A 17,798-nucleotide genomic window follows, 5' to 3' on the forward strand; every position below is an offset into this window, starting at 1 on the left:
GAAGCTGGGAATCCAGATTTATATGTGAAATCTCTTGATTGTAAATAACTAATTTAAAAATGTTTCAAACATCATATGAGCTAAACAGGCACATCTGTGGACCGGTGTGGCTCATTGTTAGGCATCAGATGTTGAGCCCTGACTGAGGTGAGAGAGAGCAGGGGCTCAGTGTCCCTGGACCAGCCCAGGCCACTCTTGAGCTGGTGGAAAGTCCAGGACAGTGTCAGTGGTGGGCCTTGGAGCCTCCTCAGACTGGCTTCTCAGAGCTGCCCCAGGCAGCTAGCAGGCCAAGCTTGCAGCAGGATCACCCGCTGTGCTCAAGGCTGATGAATGGCCCCTTGGGCCCCATTTCTGGGCAGGGGCGCCTGGTCTTGCCCACCAGATCCCAGGCGGGAGCAGCTTTCCCTTCGTGTTAGTATTGCAACCTCTGCCTGTTTTCTGTTCGCATGACCCGCGTTTTCAGGAACTGCTGGTGCTGGGTTGGGGGCATCGCATAGGTATCTCCACACCAACGTGGGTGCCAAGCAACCATGTGGCCAAGTACATGCTCTATACCTGGAGCCAGACTGCCTGGGTTGGACCCTTGTGCCTGTCATGCATGCTGAGTAAACTTGGGCACATTCTTAAGACCCCGTGCCTATCAGTTCAAACATCCTGCAAACTGAACAGGCAAAAGTCAAGATGATGATGATGGTTACAGTGATAGTGACAGTCCCTAGTCCCTCAGTTATCAAGATGGGTAGGATTAAATGTGCTGATGTTTGTAAAATGCTCAGAACAGCACCTGGCACCACAGCACTGTGTGTAGCTACTTCAGTACTCTCCTCACACTCACATGCCCCCACCATGTGTGCATGCCCATGCACACACACCCCACATGCACACATACGCACACACACGCACACACATTTACAAGCCCACATCCAGCACATGTGCACACATATGCACACACAAGCCCACCCTACATGCACACATGTGCACACACACTTCTCCCTAAAGCATTGCTGGCATCCAGCAGGTGCAGCCCACATGGGCATGTGTTCTCAAAGGAAGAGTCTTCACCTTTCAGGTTTTATACACTTTGTTTTTGGGTGAAGCAGGTTGAGGAGGAGCATTTACTGTGTCCTGCTCTGTGCCAGGCACTGTACCAGGGACCGATGTATCTTATTCCAAAATAGCCACTTAGTGGGGAACTAAGTAAGACAAATAGAGCCCCACTTTTAGCTGGCTCAGTGCCCAGGTCTCTGAGAAGTCCCAAGCCTGGAGTTTTGGCATCTTGCCCCTGGAACACCCCACAAGCCACCCTGCAGGGAAGGTCTCTGCACAGTGGGTGTGAATAATGTCAGGCACTCCAAAGAGTCAGGCACTCACCTTGTAAAGCTTAGGGGCTGGCAGAAGTCTGTTTCTCCTGTTACTGTGCCGTGCTGTAGACAGCTTTATGGATCTCAACTCCTTCCCTTCTTTGCCTGGGCTGCCAGGAACCTCTATGCCTAGTGATGTATTTAGTTTTCATAGATTTTCTCAGAAGTTCCTCTGCCTCCTTCCTCTCTCCCTCTATTCCTCATTTGGTGTCTTGTCATGTATTGTTTTAGATCATTCTGTCTCTGATTTCTTTTCACTAATGTTATTTAAGAGTAGCATGTAGAAAAGTATACAAGTCATAAGTGTAGAGTTCAGTGAATTTTCTCAAGAGGAACATAACTGGGTAAGCAGTGCCAGGGGAGAGTCACAGCATTACCAGATCCCCAGAAGCCTTTGAATCCCTTCCAGTCACAGACCTACCAAGGTAACCATGTCCCGGCCTAACAGCACAGATGGGTTTGGCCTAGCTTTAACTTTACATAAATGGAGTCATGCAGTGTGCACTCTGGGGTTTAGGCTTCTTTTGTTTCTGATGATGTTTTTGTTTTCTAATTTTTAAAAAATTTCATAAAATACACCTAGCATAAAATTTCCTGTCTTCATCATTTTTAAAGCACACAGTTCAGCAGCATTACATTCATTCGAATTATCTTGCAACCATCAGCACATCCATCTCCAGAACGCTTTCCATCTTGCAAAGCTGAGACTCTGTGCCCGTTCAATTCTAACTTGACATCTCCCCTGTCCCCAGCCCCTTGCAGCTGCCATTCTACTTTCTGTCTCTGTGAATTTGACTACTCCAGGTTCTTCATATAAGAGGAATCACACAGTATTTGTCCTTTTGTGAATGCTTTACTTCACATAATGTTCTCCAGGTTCACCCATGTTGTAGCACGTGTCTGAATTTCCCTCCTTTTTAAGGCTGAATCAAGTTCTACTGTATGCAAATACCACGTCTTGGTTCTCCATTCATTGATGGACACATGGCTTGCTTCCACAGTTCAGCTACTGTGAATGATGCTGCTGTGAACATGGGTGTGCAAGTATCTCTTTGAGACCTTGCTTTTAATTCTTTTAGGTATATACCCAGGGGAGGGATTACTGGTAATTCTGGTTTTAATTTTTTGAGCAACTGCCATGCTGTTTTCCACAGCAACTGCACCATCTTGTCATCCTGCCAGCAGTGCACAAGGAAGGGTTCCAGTTTCTCCACATCTTCGCCAACACTTGTTACTATGTGATCTTTTGACAGTAGCCATCCTAGTGGGTGTGAGGTGGTATCAGATAGTGGTTTGGATTTGCATTTTCCTGATGATGATTGATGCTGAGTCATGACTATGGTTTTCGCATTACTATGTCATCTGTCTTGTCCAGTGAGCTGTGCCTCATTTATTCTCCTTGCTGCACTATGTTCCATGGTAAGAACAGAACACAGGAGATCTGCTGTTGATAAGCATTGGATGGCTTCTTATTTGGAATGACTGCAAAACCAATCAATGACATGCATAATGCACGCTCCCGAGGGCCATTTGCTCCTGGCTTGGGCAAGCTCCACGGGCCAGGTCACACCACCAGCTCACTGCTCCCTCCTGCTGTCTGTCCACAGGCAGCCCAGGGCCCAGCCTCCTGGTGTGTGTCCTCCCAGCGTGTGTCCGGGCGACCAGGGCCCAGCCTCCTGGTATGCATCCTCCCAGTGTGTAATTTGCTTCCTGAAGAGGAGCCACCTTTAGCCCTAACAGTGCCCCTGCCCTCCATTGTCCTGAGCACCCAACACTGAGCTGGGTGGTGGAGGGTGTGACTAGCTCCTCTCTATGCTCAGGGATCTTTGGGCAGCGCCTGGAGGACACAGTCCACCACGAGCGGAAGTATGGCCCCCGCCTGGCGCCCCTACTGGTGGAGCAGTGTGTGGACTTCATCCGGGAGCGCGGGCTCACTGAGGAGGGGCTGTTCCGCATGCCGGGCCAGGCCAACCTGGTGAGGGACCTGCAGGATTCCTTCGACTGTGGGGAGAAGCCACTGTTTGACAGGTGAGCTTGTGATTGGGGGTAAGATGGAGCCACTTGTCTATTCCTCCTGCAGGCTCCTACCCAGGACACCAGCTCTAGTGGGCAGGGGTGGGCTGGCAACAGGATGGTAGGCCAGCCCTCCTAGTGGGCAGAGTGTAGGGCACACCCTCACTCCGCCAGCCTGAGGTCCTCTCTCAGGATGGATGCCTGCCACGCACAAGGCCAGCTCACATCCACACAGCCTGCCTCCCCTGCACATGCTAATAAACCTGACCCAGGCCGGAGGAAAAGGACCTCTGCTGGCTGCCATGTGAGGACAGACTGGGTGCAGCTGTATCCGGGACCCCAGGCCTTCTGTGGAGTCTGTCTCTTGGCCGTGCTTCCTCCGGTGACCTACCCCCAGGCTCTATCGATGGCAAGATGGCACAGCAGCTCGGGTCCCCTCCTCCTGGGTTCTGGGGACAGGAGAGCAAGTCTCCTCCATCTGTCCTGGGGCCATGTCCATCCTACCCATCATGGGGGCTTACCCAGACCCTGGATGCCCCTGGGTGGAGCCAACTCTACCCCCAGTCCAGGGCTGTTTGGGGACTCTGTTTCCCCCGACAGTGCCCCACCCATTATGGGGCAGTTTTTCATAGAGTTCTTCTTACATCAAGAAAACCTACCCTCTATGGGGCTTCTGCCCTTTCTTCTTGGATCTGCCCCAGGATGGGCCCACCAGGACCCACAGGCAGCCCTGGCCTCCCAGGGCTTCTCCTCTAGGGGCAGAACACGCAGCCCCTCAGCTCTTTCCCAGACCCATCACTGCAGCCAGGGGAGGGTGTCGGTTCCTCTCCTTAAATGTGGAGTCCAGGATTGACCATGTTCCCCAGCAGTACTCCACCCAGGGAGGAACGGGGGACCCTTCCTCTGGAGCTTTGTGAAGCTCCATCCCAGTGTTGACGCTCAGTGAGCTTGTGGTCCATTCTGAACCTCAGCCAGCCAGGCCTCTTCCATCTTGTGTCTCAGCGTTAGGGTTGCAGATTGCTTCAAATAATGTCACCTGGGTAAGGCCTGGGAACCAGGACTTTTGGAAGCTCCCCAGGATCAGATGCTCTGCCCTAGTGCCTGATGCTACCTGAGGGGCTTCTGAAGACACAGATCAGATCTTGCCACTCCCCTACTCAAACTCTGCTGGGGCCCCCTGGAGTGGCACAGGCCGTCTGCACCTCACCTCCCCTGCCGAGCTTTTCCCATCCTGCTGGGCGGGTCTCCACCTGGGCCCACCTGCTCTCCCAAGGTGGGTTCCTGGCATGCTCAGCCTCCTTTCTGCACCTGGCCTACCTGCTGAAGCTCCCTTGAGAGGCAACTGGGCACCCCAGGGTGAGTTCCATGCAGACCTGACTCTCTGTCTCCCAGCAGCCTGGGGCAACCTTCCCTGTGTCTTGGGGGCCCTCTCCTGTCTGCCTTCTCCCTCTCTGGCTGCTTCTACCCTGCTTCCGGAATTGTGTCTGGAGGGCCATCTCCATGGTGGGCATGTTGGCCTTGTCCCTCCACCCCCATCTCAGCAGTGGCCCCCATATTGCCACGGTGGCCCTGGGCTTTGGTTTCCTCTCCCTTTAGAAACTCCTCCTAGGGTATCTGAGGCCATCCTTCCCACTTTCCACCATTTCCATGGCAGCTCCTCTGGCTCTGCAGCTGTACCCAGAGAGGGGCCCTCCCCACCCACTCCCGATGGAGGCTCCCCTTCCCACCCAACCCCAGCAGAGGGTCCCCCTCCCTACCCACCCCTAACAGAGGGTCCCCTCCTCACCCACTTCCAACAGAGGGTCCCCCCCCACCCACCCCCAACAGAGGGTCCCCCCCCACCCACCCCCAACAGAGGGTCCCCTCCTCACCCACTTCCAACAGAGTCCCGGGATGGAGCTCTGTCCCCAAGGCCATGGCCTGCCCGCCTCCCGGGGTGTTGGCTGCTAGCCTGGCCCCTTCCCCACGAAGCCCCTCCTCACCTTCCTGCTCATCTCTATAAGAAGGTCCCCTTTAGCCCCAGGTCCTGGGCTTCTCTTCTGCTAAAGCCTCACCAGGCCTGGAAGCCTCAGTGGCTGGAGCTGGCCCATACTTGCCCCTTCCCAGCACGGTGTCCCCTGGGCACTGGGCTGTCCGTCTCCCAGGCTGCCGCCCCGCTGCTGAGCTGTGAGGATGGCCTCTTGTGAGCCGGAGCCCAGGGCTGCATGGACTCCTGGCTGCCAGACTCTTCTTACTCCCTCAGCTCCTATCCTTTGAGTGAGGGACTGCTGGGAGGCCTAGGGGTGGAGGGGCACCCACATGCATTAGAAATTCTAAGGGGTCTTGACAGATAATAAGTAAGCACCAGGGACACCAGTCCTGGGCCTAGTGGTCGGGAACCTCCCGGGGTGCTGCAGATGGCAGGACTGGGCTGCTCAGGGAGGAGCCCTGTGGACACCCAGGTGCGGTTAAGCAGGCGGCCTGGCTTGGGGGCAGGTCGAGGAAGTGGTGCTGGGTGATGAGAAATGGACTCTAGGGGAGTGAGGCAAGTCGGGGCCAGGCTGGAAGCATGGCGTGTTCTGCATAGATGCTGGTGTTGGTGTGGGCAGGGGGGTTCCCTGGGTACAGAGAGGTGATGAGGAACCTGCAGATGGAGGGTCGCCTTGCTGTGGGTGGCACTGACCATCAGGGCCGGTTTGCCCCTAGGGCAGGCACCCTGTCCCCTGACCAGCTGCTGCCCTCTCTGCCCCACCCCTGCCCCCAACCTCCGCCTGCACTAACGTGACCGCATGCTGGGAGGCCCACAGGCTGGGGAGGCACACACAGGGCCGCAGGCTGTATAGAATTCTCCTTGGGTCTTGTTGGAGGGAGGAAGGGGACAGCAGTTTAGGGAAAAGTCTCAAGAAAAGGCCTGGCGACAGCTGTTGGAGGAAAGGCACTGCAGTGGGGAAGGAGGAAGGGAGGGTGGGGCGAGGAAAGGAAGTAAGAGCTCAGGTGCTGAGCGGATGGGGGGTCAGACAGGGCCAAGCAGCAGGACCCTTCAGGGCAGGGATGCAGCCGGACAGGTCTGCAGAGGAGGGGTGGCTCCGTGTCCACTCAGCCGGGGCAGAAACGCTCCGTGCCCCAGCTGCAGGAAAGGGGAAGACATGCGGGCTGGCTCCCAACCACACTTTCCTGCCTCCTGCCCCTCCCCCAGGGCAGCTGGCCAGGAACATGGCCCCGGAGAAGACCGAGTAGGGTGTGGTAGCAACATGTCTTGCTGGAGAGGGAAGAGGGGTAGGGTGGGGGCTGACTGGACCCAGCCAAACCAAGAGTCACTGAGCCTCAGGAAAGGAGGGGCCCCAGGTATATGGATTTGGGGTGCATATGGATACATGGAACCCCAGAATCCCAAGTGTCAGGGCCAGAAGGTATTTATCTCAGTGAGCCTAGCCTGGGATCCATCAGGGGTCAGGTGATAGCATAATGGCACAGCCACAGTCTCCTGGCCCCGGGCTCATCTTTCCTGAGGGAAATGCAGTCCAGGGTTTAAGTCCATGGTCCTAGACAGGTAGATGAAAAACCTGGGGCCCGTATACGGCTTGGAGTGCAAGCTCAGAAGAGATGCCAAGGCTCTCGTTTAGGACCTGAACTGCAGACCCCACACAGGACCCAGGGAAGGACTGCGCCAGGCCCATTGTCACCACCATCCACAGCTGGTCTACTTCTGCATTGGCAGCTCCAAGCCAGAGCAGGAGACTGAGGCCTGGAGTGGACTCCTGGGGCACTGGAGAGGAGGTGATGAGCTTAGAAGCCCAGGTGTCCCCACGGTGGACAGGAAGAGAGGAAAGGGCCTGACCTCCGACCTGCTCCTGCCGTTGGGATTCTGGGGAGTGGGATTCCCCGACAAGGAGCCAGCAGCCCTGCACTGTGGGCGCCTTTGATGCAGCTCCTCCCACTCCAGCCAAGGTCAAGTGCAGCGGAGAGTGCAAGCTCAGGCTGGGGGTTGGCAGCACCTATGGAGGGCCTGCAGGATAGCTGTTCCTACCGCAGAGCAGGCGGCTTCCACATCATCCTGCAGGGGACCTTGGGATGGCCACCAGGCCTGTGGAAGGGGCTCCCTGGCCCATGTCCCAGGGCCCTCCCCTGTGCAACCTGACCTGCATCACACTTGATTCCTCTGGCCCAGGGCAGCTGCTAGGGTGGAGCAGCTATGCCCTGCAGGGCCCTGTGGCTTTGCAGTCCCTGGAGTCCTACGCAGTCTACCCAGGACAGGAGCAGGTCCTGAATGGACTGACACAGACTCAGGGGTTCTGAGCAGGTGCCTAGGCATGATGGGTGGTCCCTGAGCTGGAGCTCCTGGCCATGGATACTTAGTCGCCCCTGCCCCAGCCCTGTCCACTGCTCCCAGAAGCAGCACTGGCCTTTCCTTGACCAAGGCAGCTGGCCGCAGATGCAGCCCCCAGTGCGCCCAAGCATGCGTCTGAGACCAGAGGCTGCCCCTTGGCATCAGGGGTTACCAGTCACCCCTGAAGTCCCCTGGCATCCCAGACCTCACACACCTGTCCTCTTCCCTTCCCGCCCCCAGCACAACAGACGTGCACACGGTGGCCTCCCTGCTGAAGCTCTACCTGCGGGAGCTCCCAGAGCCCGTGGTCCCCTTCGCCAGGTACGAGGACTTCCTCAGCTGCGCCCAGCTGCTCACCAAGGACGAGGGGGAGGTCAGTGGCTCCTGGGATAGCTCCTGGGAGATGGGCTGGCTGGGTGGTGGCCTGTAGACTCAGGACACAGACTCTGACTTTTCATGAATTTTCATGGCACATGGATCCTGTGGAGGCCTGCTCTGTGTTGGGGGTGTGGTGGAGGCCTGGAGCATCCTGCTCGGCTGGTGGAGGGGCCAGGCCATCCTGCTCAGGTCGGGGAGGGGCCGGGGCATCCTGCTGTCTGTCTGGAGCCATACCTGTCTGCAGCCTTGGTCCCTGGGAGGGGTGGGTCCGGGGTGCCCAGCTCTGGCTGCCACACCAGTAGGTGCTCACACTCCTCATACCCGACTCAGGCCACTCGGGCCTGTCATGGGCTCAGAAACAGGGAGGTCTTTTATTTATATCTTGCTTCCTTCCCAAAAGAATTTGAGCTGGTTCCCAGGACCGATGAGCCAGCCCTCCCGTTCCCACCCACGCAGGTGCTGGTTTGCAGCCCCAGGTGGCTCAGGGTCAGGGAAGGACCGTTTGCCTCCCCTGTGGCCCTGTGGGAGTTGAGGGCTCATTATCTGGCAAATATTTGTGTCTTGATAAGTGAGCTGAGTGCTGGCCCTGACATTCCTCCACTGGCCCCGTAGAGGCTCACCCCTCACTCCAGCTCCTTAGAAGCAAGTTAGCTTCCCAGGAGGTCACAGCTGGGCCCTGGCCACTCCTTGAGGGGAGGTGGAGGTGGTGGAGCCCTCTGGTCTGTTGGGGCTGGGCCGCCATAGCCCCCACCTCCCTTCTCCTTGCCCACCCCTCCTCGCAGTCAGAGAAGGATGAGGGGCCTCATTGCTGGTGTTTGAAATTCTGTTATTCATTCCTAAGGGCACTCTGGAGTTGGCTAAACAAGTGAGCAACCTTCCTCAGGCCAATTACAACCTGCTCAGATACATCTGCAAGTAAGTGGCGTGGCAGGAGGGGAACCACACTTGCCTGCACTGGCTCCACACTCCCCAGCCCCACAGCGAGACACATAACTCTTCCCTGTCAGAGGGGTGCCCGGGTCATTCCCCCACCCTGCACAGCCTCACCCAGCGTGGATGAAGCTGGGAGTGGAAAAATGCAGACCCTGAGTTCATGAAGCTTACAGTCCCATGGGAGCAGCTGGTTTTAAACAGCCCTGGGTACATAATACCCTCTGTCCCTCCTGGGTGCTTCTTGCTATCCTGTCCCCCTAGGCATCTGCCCCTTGACCCCCAACCCTTCATGTATCCCCATCCTAGACACTGAGAAGGAGCATGCAGGGGCAGCGCTGACTAAGGTCTGGGACTTCCCAGAATTTGTGCACACTGCAATGTGCAGCGTCATGTCCTCCTTTCACACAAATAGCGGTGGGCCCTTGTCCCAGTGAGCTTTGCTTCTGATGGCCCTCTCGGGCCCCAAGGGAAGCCTGCCCCCATTGAGCCTGGCAGAGGCAGGCTGCACCCAGTGGGCAAAAGCCCATAGGCAGCAGGGCTCGGCAGGGGTGCGGCGGGGCGTCCAGGCCCCTCACAGGAGACTGGGTGCCAGAACTTGCTTCTTTGATGACTGCTGCTTCCTCACTTTGCAGGTTTCTGGATGAAGTTCAGGCTTACTCAAATGTCAACAAGATGAGTGTCCAGAACCTGGCAACCGTTTTTGGACCTAACATTCTGCGGCCACAGGTAGAGGACCCAGTAACCATCATGGAAGGTAAGTGGGAGGTGTACCTGGTGGCCCTGGGTGCTGCCGGGGTCTGGGCTCATCTTGGTCCGGGGCAAGTCCTCGGAACCATCCCAGCCCAGGGCCAGGCCAGCAGGAGGGGTGGCTCAGGTTGCACATCTCCATCTCGGGGGACTTGGCAGGAGCTTCTGCAGACCTCACCCTGCCGACCCCCATGAGGTCCAGCTATAAGATAAAAAGGAACTTTGCCCTGAGATGGGCAGCAGCAAGTCACTGGGTGCAATTAGAATGGCCAGTGGTTTCTGTGGATGGAAGAGGCTGGAGGAATGGGAGAGGTCAGCCCTTGAACACAGACATGTTTACTTTTCTTTTACAATTAAGCAATTGTCATAGGTTCCTGGATGTCAGCTTTGCAAACCCTGGAGGATTTATGATAAATAACAATAAGTGATTAAAAATAGCAGCAACAGGCTGGGCACGGTGGCTCATGCCTGTAATCCCAGCATTTTGGGAGGCTGAGACGGGCAGATCACGAGGTCAGGAGATCGAGACCATCCTGGCTAACACGGTGAAACCCAGTCTCTACTAAAAATACAAAAAAAAAATTAGCCTGGCGTAGTGGCGGGCACCTGTAGTCCCAGCTACTCAGGAGGCTGAGGCAGGAGAATGGCATGAACCCAGGAGGCGGAGCTTGCAGTTAGCTGAGATTGTGCCACTGCACTCCAGCCTGGGCGACTGAGCAAGACTCCATCTCAAAAAAAAAAAAAAAAAAAAAAAAAAGCAGCAACAGCATCTGCTTTCAGTAAGCTTCTACTAAGTGCCTTGTTTGTATCACCTCATTTCAGCCTGTGCTGTGGTAATCGCCCCCTCTTTACAGATGAGGAAACTGAGGCCAGGAGAGGCGAGGGGACTCAACCAGAGGCCAGTTAGCCAGACTTAGCAAAGGGCACAGGTGTAGGCTGCCATAGAAGAGAGAGCCCACCTCATAGGGCCCATGAAACACTATCCCCAGTGGAGTATGCGTGAGAGGCGTGCTGCTCAGACAGGAAGCCCACAGCTGAGGTTGTTCTTGCCCTTATCCCATGTGGAGGGACATGGTGGAGTGCTTTTGCTGAAGTCCCCACTTTGGTCTGTCCTGGCTGGTCTCCCACCCCAGGGCCCCATGAGGCCAGGAAAACACAAGCTCCAACCTGCCTGGTGGTACAGATGCTTGAGGTGGAGGCCTGCCCTGCCTGCTTCATGGAGTTCCTGCCTCACCTATGTTCTTGGCCTCAGAATTCTTTCCTTGACGTCTTCCAGGATTCCTAGTCAACTTCAGTGGGAGAGTCCACCCCAGCACTCAGCCCTTCCTCCCACCTGGGGACCTCCTAGAGTCTGGCCTTTGTGGTGAGGGTGGTGGGAGGGAATGAGGCAACTGGGTAGATGCCAAGGTCCTTCCTACACTGCCCACCTCTGCTGTGGGCCCCCACCCCACCACCGTAGGAACTGAGTCCCCAGCACTGGGGCTGCATCTCAGGGGCCTTGGCCTAGAGACAGGGGATTGTGTGTGTGTGAGATTATATGTATGTGGGATTCTGGGGGATGCGCAGGGTGCACTATGTGTGTGATTGTATATGGGGGAATTTGGGGAGGGTGCATTCTGTGTGCAATTGTGTGTGCGGGGATTTTGGGGAGTGGGTGGGGTTCATTGTGCGATTGTGTATGGGGGGATTTGGGGAGGCTGGGTGGGGGATTTGTATGTTCACTTGTGTGTGTATGAGCTTTGGGGAACCTGGGCAGAGTGCACTGTGTGTGTCATTTATGTGTGTGGGATTTTGGGGAGTGGGCATTATATGTGCAATTGTGTGTTGGGAGATTTGGGGAGGCTGGGTGGGTGCATTGTTTGTCCAATTGTATGTGTGTGTGAGACTTTGGGGGTGGATGGGGTGCATTGTATGTGTGATTGTGGGGGGATTTTAGGGGTGGGCGGGGTGCACTGTGTGTGCAATTGTATGTGTGTGCCCCCACACAGGAAAGATGGCTCTATTCCCTGTCCCAGAGCCCTATGCTCCCAGAGTGTGGACATTCAGGCATGGCCATTGTCAGCAGCACGGGGGTGACATGGGGCAGCCGAGACAGTTCTGGCATCTCAGGTCCCAGGTTCCAGTTCCAATCTGCCACCTGCTCACCCTGCAGCCCTGGTGCCTGCTTCCTCACCCCACCCCGGCTGGAGGTCGTGAGCGCAGGCACAGTGCTTCCTCCCCGGCTTGTGGCTCTGTGCCTGAGGAAGATGGTTCTGCGGCCCCATCCTGCTGTCCTGCCTGGAGTTGAAGGGTGTGTGGTTCTTTCTTCTGGGCGGATGAAGGCTCCCTTGAGGGGCAGCCTGGCTCTGGCTACAGGGCCAGCTCCCACGAAGCTGGGTCCCCATGACTGGCAGAGCGACCCTGGGCCGGGTGGCTGGCAGCAGGGCCCTTCTCCGCCTCTCTTTCCGGCAGGCACTTCCCTGGTCCAGCACCTGATGACTGTCCTTATCCGCAAACACGGCCAGCTCTTTACGGCACCGGCCCCGGAAGGGTCCACCTCCCCGCGCAGGGGCCCGCAATGTGCAGTGGGGTGGGGCTCCGAGGAGGTCACCAGAGACAGCCAGGGAGAGCCCTGCGACCCCGGCCTGCCCGCGCACAGGACCTCTTCCCTGGACGGGGCGGCCGTGGCGGTGCTCTCCAGAACAGCCCCCACGGGACCGGGGAGCCGGTGCAGCCCTGGGAAGAAGGTGCAGACCCTGCCCAGTTGGAAGTCCTCCTTCCGTCAGCCGGGATCCAGATCAGGAAGCCCGAAGGGGGGCGGCTCGTCCCTGGAGGTGCCCATCATCTCCTCCGGCGGGAACTGGTTCATGAACGGGTTGTCCTCTCTGCGTGGCCACCGCCGGGCCTCATCGGGAGACCGGCTCAAGGACTCGGGCTCCGTGCAGAGACTCTCCACTTACGACAATGTGCCCGCGCCGGGCCTGGTGCCCGGCATACCCAGCGTGGCCAGCATGGTGTGGTCCGGGGCCTCCAGCGAGTCGTCGGTGGGGGGCTCGCTCAGCAGCTGCACGGCCTGCCGCGCCAGCGACTCGTCCGCCCGCAGCTCCCTGCACACCGACTGGGCCCTGGAGCCGTCCCCGCTCCCCAGCAGCAGCGAGGACCCCAAGTCCCTGGACCTGGACCACAGCCTGGACGAGACGGGGACGGGTGCCAGCAACAGCGAGCCAAGCGAGCCGGGCAGCCCCACCCGAGAGCACGCGCGCCGCTCCGAGGCCTTACAGGGGCTGGTCACTGAGCTCAGGGCCGAGTTGTGCCGCCAGCGGACTGAGTACGAGAGGAGTGTGAAAAGGTAACGTGCTGCCCCGTGGAGCCTCCTGTAACGGGGTGGAGCCTGCAGGAAAGCTGTGCTCTTGGCACATGGGCGTCGGCCTCTGACTCCCCAGCCACTGGCCCTGGAAGCCAGCCTCAGAGAGGGGAATCCTAGCTCTGGGAAAGCCCTGGGACTGGCAGGCTTGGCACGCAGTCAGTCTGGCACGCAGTCAGTGCTGCAGAGGCCTGCTGACTCCATGTGAGTGGGAATGCCCGCCCAGCTCACCGGGGGCCTTTGCTACACAGGTGGGAACAGAGTCTGTGTGCAGTCTGCAGCCAGGGAGGAGGGGGCAGGACCCTGCAGGTCCCAGGCCTGTCCCAGTACAGGGGCCCATAGCCCGGATGCTGGGCGCCGGGAAGTGCTGAGGCCCCAGACCAGCCAGGCTAGAAGTGAGGACCCCTTCCTTGATGGGATCAGAATCCAGTTTCCCTGCTGAACCAAGTCCTTGTGCCCGCCCTTGTCACAGGATGGTTGTGCTGCACCCTGAGACTTGCAATCTCACTAACAGAGGGCCGGAGTTCCAGCCTCCCATGAGGACCGGGGTTCCCCTCTGCAGTGAGGAACCTCAGCTCCTGGAGGCCGGGTTCTCCAGTGCACTGGGTTTCCCTTAGCATTGCAGACTCCTTGACCCCTCTCGCTGCAGGTCCCCATTAGTCGGCTGACCTGTTCACCTGGGTCCCACCCACTAGCAGGGAATTCCTTTTTCCATTAGAGGCAGTGGATGGAGGTAGAAGGCATTCCTGTTGCCCACTCTGAACCTGTGATTTCCACTGGGAGCTGGAATGGCAGCCATTGCCCTTTTGTTCTGCTGACAGCTGTTCTTTGGGTGCTGGAGAGTGCCAGGCATGTGCAGGCACCGCGTCTGCAAAAGGAAGAGACAGGAGAGGGGGGACCTTGAGGGCAGAGGCCCCTGCCATGGGGAAGGTCGCAGCAGGCAGTGCCTGAGCCAGGGCTGGAAGGACCCATAGGATGGAGCCGAGAAAGGAAATAGCATCAGTAGAACCCAAGGGCCTCCAGAAATATAGTAGAAGACGCTATCTGCTGCAGATGCGCTCACAGGCCAAGCTCCAGGGCGTGTGGGAACTCTTACGATGCAGAACAGAAGGCTGGACTGGACCAGCTTCGCCAGTTGTGTGCTGAGTCCCTGGAGCTCCTCTGGCCTGCCCTGAGGTCTGGTTTCTCAAGGGAGATGCAGGACTGTTGGACTCCGGGTCAGACTACCTGGATTCTAGTCCCAGCTCCACCAGGGATTGGCTGAGTGTCCCTGGCAGGATCTTTGGGCCCCAGTGACCTCACCCATTTGTCCTGAGTGTTAAGTGACCCACAGTGGATGGCAGCACTCAGGAACCTTTGCTGCTTGCATTAACTCCTGCCTACTGGCTGGAGGTAAGATGAGGTTCCCAGAGGGAAAGGGACAGCAGTGGTAGCCCTTGTGGAGGGCCTGTCCTCACTAGCAGAGTGGTCTGTGCTGTTGTCTTGGTTAGAGGGAGGGTCTAGAGTGAGGAGGGTCTCTGAGCACAGGAAGGAAGGCGAGGGCATTAGCACCTGTCCCGTCCAGCAGGTGGTTGGGGAATGTGTGTCCTGTTCTCTGGAAGTATGGAGCCATCGGGTGGGGGGTGGGGTGAGGCTGGCCTTGTCCTGGCTCCCAGGACTCTGGACAGAGCCCCTCCCCAGGGCCCTGCTGGGGAGTCAGCCTTCCTTCGTGCATTCCCAAAAGAGAACCTGTTTCCTGTGAAGTACCAGATGCTGTGCAGGTGGCCACAGCTGTGGCAAAAACTGATCCAAATCTCTGTCCGCATTCTTATTTGGGTTGCAGGGAGACAAAGACCGTAAGCACGATACCTTTTGAAAAATACACGGTGTGTTAGAAGGGAGATGAAGGAGGGGAACATAGGGCAGCATGGAGGGGAGCGGAGAGGAGCCTCAGGGTAGAAGGTTGGAGGGCCCTGGGAAGGAGACCCCAGAGCTGTAGCCAGCACTGAGCCCAGGACCCCTACAGGCGGGGAGAGTCAGGGGCTGGGGACTGGAGATGTGTGGGGCGGGGACAATGCTCTGGTCTTTCGCAGAGTGAGATGAGAATGAAGTGTGAAGTTGATGGAGGGTCTTGGCACATTGGGCCCTTGGACAGGCACACCTGGGTGCCATGCCGAGCAGAGCTTGCCAGGGGCCAAGGGCAGAACAGACCAGTTAGGAGGTGTGGGGGTCTAGGCCTGACCTATGGGGGGTGTGGCCCTATGGGGCAGCAGGTGGAGGTAGGGGAAGCGGCCAGGTGCTGAGCATATTTTGAAGGCAGAGCCAAAAGGTTTTGCTAGCTGATCAGATATGGGACCAAGAAAAGGAATGGACTTAGGGGAGGACATCATTGTTCAGCTGAGCAGCCGAAGGAAGATATTCACCAAGAGAGTGCACCAGGGCTGCGGAAGAGTGGTCTGCAGATGAGGGTCAGGACCCTTTAAGTCGGAGATGCTGATGAAATGGTGCAGAGTCATCAGCATGTAGTTGGGGCTTGGAGTCTTGAGCCTGGCAGAGAAGGAACAGGGGAGGTCCAGGCCCAAGCCCAGGGGCAGCAGTGGGGAGGTAGGTGGCTTCTCTCTGACAGCTGCCTGTGCTCCTGGTGGGGAGGGCTCAGGCCATGCTGCACACTCAGTGATGAGGATGGAGGCCTCATTTTGGTGGGTTGGGGAATCCGTGTTTGTTCATCATGCACCACATACCAGGCACTGTGCTGGGCCCCTGGCATCTTCCAGCCCATGGTTACTGCTCTGAGGAGCAGTCACCCTCTGCATTTCAGTGTGGCCTGTGTCCTGCCCACAGCCATGTGGCTCACAGGTCACCAGGCTGGCCTTAAAATCCAGCATGTGTTCCCAGGGGCTGGGCTCAGGTGTGTCCCTTCGAACAGACAGAAGCTGGTCGTCTGGTGAAAAAGACGGCCGTGCCAACCTTGGCACACTGCGGCATGAACCTGCATGGAAGCATGTGCTATAGGCTCTGATGGCGCAGAGGAGCACCACTGGGACCTGCTGGGGAGGATCACAGGAAGCAGCGTCATGTTGGGGGCGCTTGAGCTGAACATGACAGGCGAGCAGGAATGGAAGTGACTGCCCCACGGGATCTTCTGTGGGTTGCCACGTGTGGCTGGATCATGGGGACGGTGTGGGGAGCTGTAGGAGGGGAGGCCACAGCACAGGAGCAAAGGCCAGGGGACAGTCCAAGTCCCAACCCTCCCTATGGAGGGGCCTGTGCTGTTCCTGCCAGCTGGCAGGAATCCCTACTGCACTGGAGGGGCAAATGCAGACCCAGGGAGGCACCGAAGGCACGGATCCTTGTGTTGACATTTCAGGATCGCACGCTGAGGGGAGCTATGGCAGGGGACAGTTTGCTCACAGGTGAAGTACTGGGGTTCTTGTGAGGAGCAGATGAGCCGGGGTGTCCTCCTGCTGCCATGGCCTGGCCTGACCCTTCAACCCACAGTGAGCGCAAGCAGGGTACACCCATGGGACAGTGAACCTGCCCGCAGAGTCTCCAACAGCATCTCTCCTTGACTTTCAGAATCGAAGAAGGGAGTGCTGACCTGAGAAAACGAATGTCTCGGTTAGAAGAAGAACTGGACCAGGAAAAGAAAAAATACATCATGCTGGAAATAAAGCTGCGGAACTCTGAGCGGGCACGGGAGGATGCGGAGAGGAGGAACCAGCTGTTGCAGAGGGAAATGGAAGAGTTTTTTTCGACCCTAGGAAGCTTGACTGTTGGGGCAAAAGGTGCCAGGGCCCCAAAGTAAAAGGAATGGCAGAGCTTACTTCTGTGCCACGTCTGCTGGTCTCCAGCCATGCACGGAGTCAGAAGCCTCTGTATCTCTGGAGCAGCCAGGCGCTCTGGAACCAGCTGGAGAGAGAGATCCTGATACCTCTGTGGGGACTGTTGGGACCCCACACACTCCAGGTGGGATCAGATGCTGCTCCAACCATGCAGCTCCTGGTGAGGGTCAGAAGGGGACAGTACCAAGAGTAGCGCTTAGCCCTTACCCAGGAAATGTCCTTCATGGCCACAGAAAGGAAGGGCACCCACCATTTCTGCCACAGGATCCAGGCAGCCACTGGGAGCAGTTAGCTTTCTTTATTAAATGTGCTCACAAAGCATGGTGCCCTGTTACCTGGCTCATTTTTCATGCCGCGCGATACAGGGCTTCTTAGGTGACCACTCCTGTTTCTCCAAGGGCTAGGAGCCCCCTGAGGTATGCCCCTGGGTGGAATAGCACAGGCATTGTGAAGTGGGATGTGAAGCCCCCTGAGGGGCAGCAGCCTTGTGCTTTCAGCTCTCTTGTCTGTGTGCTCAAGGTGGGATGCCTTTCTTTACTCCCCTGCCCCCTAGCCATCTGGACCTCTGCAGCTAGTTTCTGTCTTGGGAGGTCCCCTGAGTCTTCCACCATGGCCCCAGCTCTGCTCCAGGGCCAGAGCCTGAGTGCGCACCCAGCGCAGGTGCTGTGCTGGGGCGAGGTGTGGGCAAGTGTGGCCGTTCTACAGGAGGGCTGAGCCAAGGCCATGGGAAGCGTCTGTTCGCCATATTTCAGGTGCCCATGCCTCACCCTGGGCCCTTGCCCAGCTCCCTTCCAGTCCCTCCTTCCCTGCTGTTCACCCCTCTCCTCTGGCTCATCCACAGACCTGAAGGCTCCTTTAGGGCAAATCCCTCCAGAAAGCCTTTCCCAACCACAGGG

The 17,798-nt window shown here is 57.6% G+C and overlaps 1 protein-coding gene across 6 annotated transcripts in view; it reads left to right on the top strand.

The window, feature by feature from the left end:
• Positions 1-17,223, top strand: part of ARHGAP22 (Rho GTPase activating protein 22) — a 158,775-nt gene extending 141,552 nt beyond the window's left edge. For all 6 annotated transcript variants that reach the window (XM_002805637.4, XM_001108619.5, XM_028826341.2 and 3 more), the window contains 6 exons: positions 3,182-3,389; positions 7,921-8,053; positions 8,900-8,973; positions 9,624-9,745; positions 12,190-13,066; positions 16,637-17,223. In XM_002805637.4, the coding sequence (XP_002805683.2) occupies positions 3,182-3,389; positions 7,921-8,053; positions 8,900-8,973; positions 9,624-9,745; positions 12,190-13,066; positions 16,637-16,865 (1,643 nt within the window). In that variant the 3' untranslated portion in view covers positions 16,866-17,223. The remainder of the gene's footprint in view (positions 1-3,181; positions 3,390-7,920; positions 8,054-8,899; positions 8,974-9,623; positions 9,746-12,189; positions 13,067-16,636) is intronic.
• Positions 17,224-17,798: the final 575 nt, after the last annotated feature.

This window comes from Macaca mulatta, chromosome 9 (assembly GCF_049350105.2).
Source record: "Macaca mulatta isolate MMU2019108-1 chromosome 9, T2T-MMU8v2.0, whole genome shotgun sequence".
Lineage (NCBI taxonomy): Eukaryota > Metazoa > Chordata > Mammalia > Primates > Cercopithecidae > Macaca > Macaca mulatta.